At 49.6% G+C, this 11616-nt stretch overlaps 1 protein-coding gene across 1 annotated transcript; it reads left to right on the top strand.

Annotated features, from left to right (window-relative positions):
- Positions 1–1087: 1087 nt before the first annotated feature.
- On the top strand, positions 1088–10783 carry LOC104163309 (large neutral amino acids transporter small subunit 4-like; the record flags this gene model as incomplete). Its single annotated transcript, XM_009702271.1, has 4 exons — positions 1088–1290; positions 8718–8907; positions 9885–9940; positions 10707–10783. Coding segments are annotated over exons 1-4 (483 nt in total), but the record flags the coding sequence as incomplete, so codon positions are not given.
- Positions 10784–11616: the final 833 nt, after the last annotated feature.

The raw sequence follows: 11616 nt of genomic DNA on the forward strand, positions 1-11616 counted from the left end.
CCCTGTCCTCCGGGTACCCTTGCAGGGAGCAGGGCCAGACCCTCACCCCACTAAAGCAACCCAGAGCTGGGGTCTCGGCCCTATGGAGAGTCCTGAGAAACTGCCTAGGGCTGTGGTGTGCAGCCAGCTGATTTCCCTGTCGTGCCTGATCGGCCTGTGCTCTGGGCTGGGAAAAGGCTCAGCTTCTCTAAAATGGCCACCTGCCTTATGACCAAGGGTTGGCCCTGGTGCTGTGCACCTCAGGGCTCCCCGGAGCAGCCCCTTGGCCAGCCAGGTCAGCTGCCAAATCTGGCACTCATGGGCCATAGGGACACTCGTGGGCCATAGGGACTGGGACAGGTGGAGCTGGAGACAGTTAATCCGGCTGCAGCATCTGTGGGGCAGCCCAGGGATGCCGGTGTGCTGAGGTGGAGCAACACGTGCCGTCCTGGCCAGTTCACCTGGCTGTCTGCACAGCCAGGATGGGGCAGGATGTGACCCATCTTGTCTCCCAGCTGGGTGGTCTGGCAGTTAGCAAAAAGTGCTCCTTGATTAGCCAGCTGTGGTATAAACTGCATATATAGGACCCATGAGCAGATCTGTGCTCCTACGTGGGGCAGAGCAGACCTGGTGGGTCACTAAAGCCACTGTTAGGGCTGTGGGGCTCCCTCCCCGGTCCCAGCCTCTGCCTGCAAGCAGCTGGGAGATTGGGGTGCTGGCTGAAGCTCTGGGAAGTGTTTCCTCGCTGCTTTACAAATGGGTCGGCTGCCCTGTACAGGTGATGAGGGAGTGGGCTCTGGGCAGTTGGTATTTGCTGCATTTTCATACCTGTTGCTCGGGAAGTGGAACAGAGTCCTTGAACGCTCCTCTGTTGCATGGTGTGTGCACTGGAGGGGCTGCTCCGAGGGCACCTGTGCTCCCCCATCCCTCTGGGTAACTTGGCAAGCTGGTACCTGCAAAAACGAGTTTTACACTTGAGTGCCTTACATTCAGCAGGCAGGTTTGCCTGCGTTCCAGGAGAGAGATCTCTTCTTAAACCATGCTTTTTTTTGCACTCTTTGAGCAGCATAAGCTGTACCTGTGGACTCACTGGATGTTGTTCTGGTCCCTGCAGGTTGAGACTCTGAACGAGGCCATCTTCCCACGCAGCAATGGCACCCACGCTTGCTACAGCCCATCGCCGGCGCTGGTGGATGGCATTCACAGCCATCATTGAGAACCTGCTCTTCTCTGCTGTCCTGCTGGGCTGGGGGTCCCTCCTCATCATGCTGAAAGCAGAAGGGTTTTATTCCTACCTGTGCCACGAGTCAGGTAAGGATGCTCTGGAGACTTGTGTGAAGAAGTTGCTGCTGAGGTTTGCTGGTTCCCTGTCTCAGGGTGGTGTGGAACTGGTCAGAGTAGGGCTGGGGTAGAAGGAAGGGATGTGTGCTCCTTTCCAAAACGAATGGCATCCTTGTGATGGTGTAATGTGCCTGTAGTTGCTGTTGCTTTGCGGAGTGATTGGAAAAGAAGCCTTAAAGATTAGGTAAAGGTTTTCTGGACAACCTTTTCTGCTTGGTCATGAGTTCTTCCTCTGCATGGTGGCCTGGCTTATCTCTGCAAGGGAAGGCTCAGTGGGTGCTGGAAGATGATTTGTGGGAAGGGTGTCCTGAGTTTGTAGGAGGAAACTATAGGCACGCATTCCTTAGTGGTAGGAAAGAAGAGAGTGTGGGTGACAATAAGGGTGACAACAGTGCTGCTGTTGAGGAGAAGTTGCAGAAGTAAACGGTAGTGATGTTTTGTTCCTCTCCCTCTTCAAACAGCCAGGATGTGCTTAAACCATGCTGTGTCTCTGAGGGCCTGAGATCCATTTTCTGGCCCAGCCGGAGGAAGTGAATGTCCATGTTGCAGATACAGCCTTGCAGGGAAGGAGGCAATTTTGTGGTGTGGGAAGGATAACCCTGGTAAAAACAACATATAGGTGGACGTATATCCCTAGTCTGGGCATGGAGAGAACTGGGGTGTGGGGAATCCCACAGTGTGGTAGGATGGACGGCGTGGTTAGAAGGAACCTGAGAGTAAAGGTGTGGTATGGATTTGGAAAGCTGCTTTAGTGACCTAAGTTTTGCGTGTGCTCAGAGAAGGGGATAGCAGAGTGAAGAGAGGCAGGAGCTAGGTGTTTGGGCTCTGTCCAGAGATGTGTGGTGGTGGATGAGATGAGAAGGTGGATCAGCCCATGTGGGGCTGGTGAGCAGCGGGATGGAGGAGGAAGCAGTAGGGGAAGAAAAGGAGTTGGAAATAAGTGCATGGACCCTCAGTGGGTAATGGCTGAGAGTAGTGGGGGAAATCTGAAATTTGGGGAAACTGTAACTGCAAAAAGTAACTGTGAATAGCTGTGATGATACTTTGTTGGTTTTTTTTTTCTCATTCATCAGTTGCTTGTTACGGTCTTCTCTTCTGCTTTGTGTGCCTGTGGGTGGCTGCCTCAGTCTTGCAGAGCCTGGGTTGGTGCCCCTGGCAAACATGCATGTGTTTGAGTCTTCTACCAGCTGTAGCTTGGCTGCTTAATCTCCATCCTATGCTGTGCTTGTAGTGTGATGCTTCCAAGCGTGTCCCTGTCACTTGGGTCTCCAGTAGTGCTCCAGGCTGCGTGAGGGGGAGTTCTCAGTGCCTGGAGACCCCTCAGGACTTCTGGTCAAGGCTGCTCTCCTCTCATCAAGCCATGGTGACTTTGTCACAGGCCTGTGTAAGATCTCATTTAACCTATTGGGTGTAGGCTTTCTGCCACTGAGATAAAACACACGAGAGTTGATAAGCAAATGCTGACTGTCTCTGAAAGCAGCCGTTTTCCTATCTCCTTCCTGAGTTGTGCCCTGCTGACAAAAGCCCCGCTTCACTTGGGGCCCACCTCCTACTCTTTGCTTTGATTGCTTTCAGTTCATCTGCCTTTGTCCCAAATCAGGGAGATTCACCTTAGCGCCTCACCTATGTTTTCCAATTTGTGGTTTATCTGGCTCTCCCTGTGGGAGTGCCCATGTCCCAGACAACAGGGAAGATGCAAATGTTTGAACTGTGGGGAAATTGCTACCCTGGGGGGTAATTTCTTCCTCCCAGTGACCAATCTGTGCCCTGAAGCAAAAGAACTTAATTCTGGAAAAGAAATTTATGTAGTCAAATGTTCTCATTGTCCTCAAATATCTGGCCATCACTGCTGAACTCAGTGATGGCTTGTGATGAGCATCAAGGACCAGTTATGCTGGTGTTTCCTCTTTCATCCATGCTTACTCACTCTCCTTTCTCTGTTTTTGTCCTCATTGTAATAATCTCAGCGATTTGGTAGGGAAGTGTGCGGACAGCAGTCTGCCTTGCAGCTGCCCTGCAGTGGTCACTGAATGACCAGCACCAAGCAGAATTTGACCTTTGCTGGGATTAGGGTGTCCCAGTGATTGCCTTTCTTGGCCTGACCTATTGAATCCTGCACCCTGAGTGGGTACTTGGCTGGAAGGTTGTTGCAAACAAATTATAACTAGTAGCCTTTGGGCACTTCTTGTTCTTAATGCTGCTGTGTGCATGTAAGTATTGCAAAAAAAGATTTTTCCTAATAAGCCAAAGGTTCTTGGCAGGGCTTTTCGTTTGTCAGCAAAAGCTCTTGCACTTTGTGATGCCTTCCAATGAAAAAGAAAACTAGACCTTGTCCCTTCTGCAGGCTCTTCTCTGAAGGTATCAGCAGCTGCCCAGAAAGGGACTGCAGTTCATCAAGGGCTCCTTGTCTTCGTGTTGAACCCCCCCCTCCGCTTTTTCCCTGCCTGCCCTTGGCTTCTGGTATTGGATTTTACTCAGCCACCGTGCAGACCTGTGGGGTCTGCTGGACTTGTAACTCGGTTGCGTAAGGGTGGAGATGGACACCTAGAAACAAGTCCCCATCAAAGTAACAAATATTTTTAAAGCAGTTGTGCAACAGGGTTTGAGTGGGGGGGTTGTACCCGTTCTGGGCGGCAGGTTTGGCCACATCCTGAGAGGTATGTTTGAAATTTGCTGACAAGGAGTCTGGTAGTGGCACTTTGTTCCCATTTTAATTTTACTACGCTACTACTTGGCCTTTAACCAACTGAAACAGCATCTTTTATTTGGTGCAAGTGCTGATTCCGCAGTATTTATCAGGATTCAGGCATTATCAGCTGTTGGGGAACTCGATCTGTTCAGGGTCTTGCGTTGCTGTGATGTTACTGGGATTGGGAAGCTCAAGGCTTGGGTATTTGAGACGTGTTTTAAAAAAAAAAATAAATCTTGAACTTGATAATCTGCTCACAAAGAGCAGATGTAAGGAGCCAGTTGGACAGAGGGCCGCCTTCTAAGACAGGGCTGCAGAAAGCCAAAGAGACCATAAGCTAATTCACTTACAGCAGGTTAATGCACCTTAACACGGGCATAGGAGGAAAGTGCTGCCTTACAGCTCTTTGCTTTTATTTATTTGGGGTCTGTGGTGGGGCAACTTGCAATCTAAAGGTCCCTTCCAAGCTGGTAAGACGTGATGATGGCTTGTGGAAAGGCTGCACACGTAACCCTATAAACAGGAAAAGAGTAAACGTGGTAAATGTTCAATTTCTACAGGAAACACGCTGTGTTGATTAGCAGCTGTCGTATCGGAGAGCTGCATGGGAAGGTGCTAGCCCTGGGTGAGAATTGCTGCAAAATGAAACCGCGGCTGGGGAGAGAATGGGAGTTTAACCGGAGACTGTGCTTAAGTTTTATATGAGGCTATCAGCTGGGGGTCCTGGAAACCCAAGTGGATGGACAGGCAGAGAGGGAAACTTGAATAAATTGCATTTGCAGTGGTATAAAGCAAGAACATCTCCTCCCAGTTCCCAGAAGTATGACACCATTCTGAAAAGAGAAAACATGTTCTTATGTGGGCAGGCTGCAGATCAGTTGTTTGCACATGTCTTTCACTGTGATTATTTTTTTTTTTTTAACCAATGCTCCCAGACTCTTTGGCCCTGATTTTTTTCCTTTTTCCTCCCTGTCCTTTTTATTTTCTTCTTTTTTTTTAAAAAAAAAAAAAAGGTGAGGCTGTGCTGGCCGTGTCCCACAGCTACTGCCAGGGTGGCTGGGGGTGTCTTGCCTGCTTGGCTCAGTCTGATCCATGAAAGAAGATGAAAGGAAGCCTCCCCTCTGCCATCTCAGGTGGCAGCCACTCTTGAAAAAGCCAGACTTGTTCCTCTGGTAACGTGGTGTGTGCCTGGGATTTGAAGAGGTCAGTAAAGAGCAGTTAATGATTGACCCTCTGATGAAACCTACAGCACTTAATTTGGGAGAAAGGATGGCTTTAAATGTTCCAGTAACAGCCTGAACAAATCCCAGCGATGAGCTTGACATAAATGATTACCGAGGCAGCCTTCCTCTCACCTAAGCTGTCATTCTTTAAATAGTAACTTGAACTACTAATTGGGCAGTAGAAATCCTGCTGCTTGTAGGGGGAGTGCTGTAAAAATAGGCAGTATGTTCTTGTAATTGCTGATAAAGACTTGCAGCTTCTTCTAGCTTGACAGTGGTGAGCATACACGGACTGAGCCCGCGCTGCTGGCTTACCTGGGTGGCACGCTTGTGTGTCAGACCTGGCGTGCTTGCATGCAGGTGGACTTGGCAGAAGAATTTGGGGAAGGCACCACTGTTGGCACAGAGACAGCCCTTCCCCAAAGCGCTGTTGCAGATGGAGCCAGGCACGTAGGAGACTTTCCCCAGCGGTGTGGCGTGCGCTGATCTGGAACAGGATCTGAGCTGTGATTGAGGGGAAACTGCTTTTTGCTGTAACCAGGTGCATGAGGTAGGTGAGTAGTTAGGCAGGTTCTCTGCCCACTAATCTCCTCCTAACTGCATGTCATGTGCTGCCGCTAGCTCTCCTGTGCTGGTGACCTGCTGGCACATAAATCTGTGCTCTGCAATGAGATGGCTCTTGGCTGGACCTTGTGCATGCTGCACGCACCTGCAACCCCTCCAAAATGTTCTATTTATGGAGGTGGCTCAAAAGATCAGAGGATGTCAGGGTGCCAAGGGCTGCTTGAATCATTTCCATTACGCCTCAGTGGATCTTCTCTTGTTGCTCAGGGGCTGCTTCTATTTTCACAAACCATTTGTATTTCCACATAGTGCTGTTGCCTGGCCCCTCCTTGGAGCTGGCGATGAGCAGCTGTAAACAAGGTGGTTGGTACAAGCAGGGACTGAAGTTTGGTGCCCTGTTCCCAGCCTTCCCGGCTGCAGCAAGTCTTCAGAGAGGGCCAAGTTTCCTTGCTGTTTGAGCTGTGTCCTCTTCGCCTCCTGGAGTTGCTGCTCATCATGTATGCCATTGGAGGGTCTGCTAGCAGGCGTACGCTGTGGGAGCTCCTTGGGGTCATGTTGCAACTGCACACGTCAGTACATTAAGAGCAATTCATCTACTCCAGCTTTAAATGCTGAATATTTCTGTTCCGAGATCTCTTTGTGGGGAGGGTTGACAGGCTCTTGTAACACGTGCAGCCAGAAGTTATAAGGTCACTGCACTGTCCCGGTCCCTCCACCCTTCCACTCCACAACTGAGCTATCTCTGTAGAGTGCTGACACAGGGAAACCACTACTACTTTGTCACCATTTCCCCCCACCCCTTGTTTTCCCAAGTTTAACCTTTCACCCACATCTGTTTCCTATGAATTTTTCTTTGTGGAGAGCCCAAAAAAACTTGATGCTGTGGGTGAAGCTGTGTGCCTGCCTCATGGAGATGCTGTCAGCAGTCAGTGTTTAAGATCCCGGGCCACCAAGAGGAGATTGTGAGGCAAAGATGGATGAAAAAGATTGAGACGTAGTGTGAAAACTGCAGAAAGCCTCCCGAGTCTCTCCAGGACTGATTTCTAAGGATGTGACTTGGGGACCCTCAGGCTGGAGTGCTGTCCTCCTTGCAGAAGGGATGCTGATGGGACATGTGGCCTTTTGGGGTTATCTCTGTCACTTCACTCTGGCTAGCCATGACTAGCAGGGCAAGAGAAGGGATAGATTAAGTTATCAATCAGGAGCACATGGCAGAGGGAAGGAACAAACAATCATCGCTGCCCACAGGCAGTTTGAGACCATCTTAGTAAAGGTGTTGGTGAGAGCAGTGTAAATGGAGAGAAATGTCGTGTGCCCTCCCTGGAGTGCTGGAATGGGACAGAGGAAGGTTTGCAGGTGGCTTGTAAGACTCAGATAGCAGAGTCTGAATTCCTGCTAATACCTGATGTCTGGAAGGTGGAGCGTGATTTGTTTGCAGTGGACACAAAGCTGGGAGGGTTGTTCTGACCAGCTAGGAGAACCAGGTGAAACCAGTAACTGTAATGGTGCTGAGGCTTGGGTAGAAGGGAAGGAGTTGCAAGATAGGGCTGTGTGATCTCCGGAGACACAGGGAGGGCAAGAGCAGCCAAGGGGATCTCCTCCATGAGCCGAACCAAGCAGTGAATGTGAAGTCACTTCTATGTCAGGGGTTCCTGCTAATGAACTAACTAACCAGGGCTGCCTGGGAATCTCTAGTCTTGCTTCATGTGGATGGTTATGAAGGTGACTTCTCCCTCTATTCCTCCGTTAATATTGAACTTTGTCAGATGAATTATTAAATATGGAGGACAGCATTTTATGTCACTGGCTTGCGGCAGCAGTAAGAAAGCAAGTGCTTTGTCATACCAGCAAAGTTTACTTAAGTCAGATAAGTGTTGGGAGAAGCAGAGGTGGAGCACACTTGGAGCTCTGGGTTAATGAAAGTCTAAAGGCACATGTGCTTGCATGAGGAGTTGTAAGCCACCTTGGGATGGGCTTGTAGCAGGAGCAGAACTGACATGAGGCGGTAAAACTGATGCTGTAAAGAAAAGGGAACTTCTTACCTTTTTTTTTTTTTAATTAAACTGTCCTGTTTCTGTCTCTGTTACACAACATGGGCTCTGTTCAGTGTGGGAGTTTGCACGCAGAGTTCCTCGTGTAAGGGCAAGAACAGAAAGCTGGAGATATAATTGATCTGTATGGCCTAAACCCACTTGGAAAGAATAGAAAATGCTAATTATGGGGCAGAAGTTAAAGATGTATCAGTCCTTTAACAAATGGAGAAGGCAGGTGAGCTGTCAGCCTTCCGGGAAACAGGGTAGTTAAATCCAGGATGGATTTTTTGGAGCCAGGGCAGTTGGGAAGCAGGATGGCTACTGCCATTCCTCATCCCGATGCCCACAGTGAGGGTAGAAAGCTTTTTGTTTGAGCAGGTTGTTGCTCTGTGCCAGGCCTTGTCAGCCCTGTGTCTGGACCCAAGATAACTGATTTGACTGTAGTTATTGCTCTCAGTTTAGTTAGGGAAAAGATCTGTGAGAACGTGCTAGCTGTAGATCAGGAGGACCTTACTTTGTATTAGTCCCTTCAAGTTCTGCTGGGTTTAGTCTCCTGTAATTGCCAGGGCCTTGCAGTACAGTTGTTTTCATAAATTAATGAATCTCTGTTCTTAGGTTGCTGCTGCTTGGGATACTTGTCCCCTGGGTGCCTGCGCATCCTTTTCCTGCTCCCAGCTGAGCTCATCAGGTTTCCCTTGTACTTCTGCTACTCTTCTTTCCCTTCTGCATTTCTCACCGATTATAATAAAAAATGGAGTGTGGAGGATGTGCTTAGTGTGTTGTGGCACCCTGTGTGCAGGGCTTTTCTCTTCCCTCCTTCCTGCAATGCTGCAAGCCTCATCCTAACAAACGCATCATGCAACGATGATCCTCTGTCATCCCGTGTAGGAAACGCCACCGGCAGCCCTGAACACGAGAACAGCACAGCTTCAGAGCAGAAATGGCCTTCCTGCAATGCCCAGGATGAAATGTTGAATTTGGCCTTCACCATTGGGTCCTTCCTGCTCAGTGCGATCACACTGCCCCTGGGGATTGTCATGGACAAGTACGGCCCTCGCAAGCTGCGGCTGCTTGGCAGGTTGGTGTCCTGGGCTCCCCGGGTGGGCTGAGGGGCCAATTCACACGTTGTCAGGGGCAGATGGGTGCTGTGCATGTTGCAGGGTCCCTGCAGCCTTGGGAGCTGCTGGCCATGCACAAGACACCGGAGGAGCTCTGGGATGATTTCAGCCAGCACACGAATTCCTCCATAAGGGAAGGGCCTGGGACTCCATGTCCACGCTTCAGCTCTCCAGTGTTGCTCTGTGCTCGCTGGCCAGATGGAGCCTGGAGGAAGAAGAGAGTTATTTGTGAGTCATGGAGGGTAGCTTTTTCCTTGAGCTGGGAGCTATGTCCTGAGAGGCACAAAACCAAGATGTTACATCATCGTTTGCAAGCTGGGGAGTTGACTTGGGGATAAACACGTCCTGCCTGCCTTTTCTAGGGCCCTTTTCTGCCACGTGGTGTATGTTGCTTTCTGCCTCAAATAGTGAGGTCGTTAGCTGCTTCTGTCATGGCATGTAGGGGTTAGCGACTTGTTGGGCACAGCGGACCCCAGCACTGCTGAATTTTAATGCACTGAACCGTACCAGAGAGCAAATTGGCCTGTAGGCAGAGTCGGGAAAAAACACGGCAAATCTCTGACTCAGACACTACCAGAGAGGAGCAGGTAAAGGCCGTGAGTGCTGTGACCACAGCTGGGTCTCAGGACGAAGGCTGCTGCTGTCTTTGGTCCTCTTGAGGTGAGGGCTGGCAAAGCTCTGTGCTGGGAAACCGGTAGGGAATTTGGGTCCAGCAAGAGCTGCGTCAGTACTGGGAGGAAAGGCTGCTGCCTCAGCCCTTGTGCAAGGTTTGCCTGTAATATTTGGGTGTTTCCCTGGATTTTTTTTCTTTCCAAATCGCCAGCTTCCCTCCGTCTTACAGAAATTATACTTCGCTTGCTTAACGAGGTGCTGAGGAGGTAAAAGCATGTGTAATTTACTTACGTCTGTAAAACTCGTGGTTTTGGTTCCCTTTCAGTGCCTGCTTTGCTGTGTCCTGTGTGCTGATCGCGTATGGTGCCAGTAACCCAGACTGTAAGTAGGCATTTCTCTGCTGAGCTGGGAGGGCTTTGGGGCTGTGGCTTGGGGTTGGTTGTTTTTTGGAGGAAGCAGACAAGTGTGCATGGCACTACGTGCTCTGACGGTCACACCTGCAGATTGTCACACCTCCAGTGCTGTACTGGGGTCTTGCAGAGGACACAAGGCAAGCATCTGCTGGCCCGTGGGAGCTAAGTGGCTCTGGGAGGGCTGGTGTTTCACAACGCTGAGTGGTGAGCACAGCAAGGGCCAAATGTCTGAGATAGCCAGGTCTCTCAGCTTTGCTTTTGGGCAGGGCCAGGTCCTGTAAAGGAGCAATTCCAAACAAGTTCATGGCTTTTTCAGGGTTGGGAAATAAGTAATAGCACATGACATGTAATTGGCTTTCTCACCAGGGATAGATTGGAGCTTGCTTCTCAAGACCAGATAGTGAGTTGACACTTTGAATCCAGTTCTTTCAAGTAAATCTTCCTTTTAAGACCCATTCAGACAAGCTGCATCAGTAAGTCTGTTCATTACAGAAAAGAAACCCTTCCATCCTGGAGAGAGGTGATCCCATCCTAAGCTCTGTCTTGGAGGAGAACTCTGGCTCTCCCCCTCTGTGTGGCTGGGGAGATGGGTGCTGGGTCAGGAACAGGGTGACATTTCATGAGGGTGTTGAGCCCTTGAGATTTTTATGTGTCAGGATCAAAGCCCTCAGGGCTCTGTCTCCTTTCCCTCTCCACCCCAGTAAAAGCTAAGGGCAGTTTTTTTATTGTTTCAGCTCTGTCTGTGCTGATATTCATTGCACTGGCTCTGAATGGCTTTGGTGGGATGTGTATGACCTTCACATCGCTTACGGTAAGTGAAGAGTTATCACCTGACTCTATTTTATTCCTTACTGTGGCTGTGAGCTGGGCTAGCAGGAAAGAATAAAGTAGATATTTTTTTTCTTTTTTTTGCCTGTGGCTTGAATAGCACATGTTTTTGTTTTGGTACAAAGGGTCAGTCATTCTTTTACCTGAAAGGCTGAGTACTGGGTGGTTATTCTAAGGCTTTCCCCCCCCTCCTCCAACCCAGTCCCTTTTTTTTTCACCTGCCCCTTGCATCTCAGATGAAGGGGCAGGGGGGGAAAGAAGTGTTTTTGTCATATGCCTGTATATGCAGTGCTGAGCTACTTGGCACAGGCTGGGCATGTGTTTGCACTGGATTTAGCATTGACATCCTGCAGGAAGAATCAGCAGGGCACAAACCTTTGCAGCTGGGTATGACCAGCTTTCTGCAAGAGCAGTTTGCATCTTGCCCCTGGAAGGTGGTTGTTCTTGAGTACAAAAGCTTTTGGTCTCAGAAGGGTGAGAGTCCCTTCCAGGTTTCCTTAGAAATGCTGCATTGTTGAATGCACCTAGCTACATCTGCACAGCCTGCTTAGATTGGTTTAGTCCATGGATTGTATTGCAAGCACTGGTCAAGAACTGTCAGCTGGATCTCTACGGTTTGGGGTTCTTTTTGCCTGGAGACAGAAGGAGTATCATCCTCCAAGTAGCTGCTTTATTTTCTGCCTCATTACCCTGACCCTTATCAGTGTGACTGAAACAGGGCTGGGTGGAAAGTCTTCCAAAAAACAGTCTGGGAAGCACTGATGTTTCTTGAGCTGTGGTTGAAAACTTTCAGATTTGGACTGCGTTACCTTGAAC

The sequence above is a fragment of the Cariama cristata genome, unplaced genomic scaffold (assembly GCF_000690535.1).
Source record: "Cariama cristata isolate BGI_N322 unplaced genomic scaffold, ASM69053v1 scaffold40916, whole genome shotgun sequence".
NCBI classification, from domain to species: domain Eukaryota; kingdom Metazoa; phylum Chordata; class Aves; order Cariamiformes; family Cariamidae; genus Cariama; species Cariama cristata.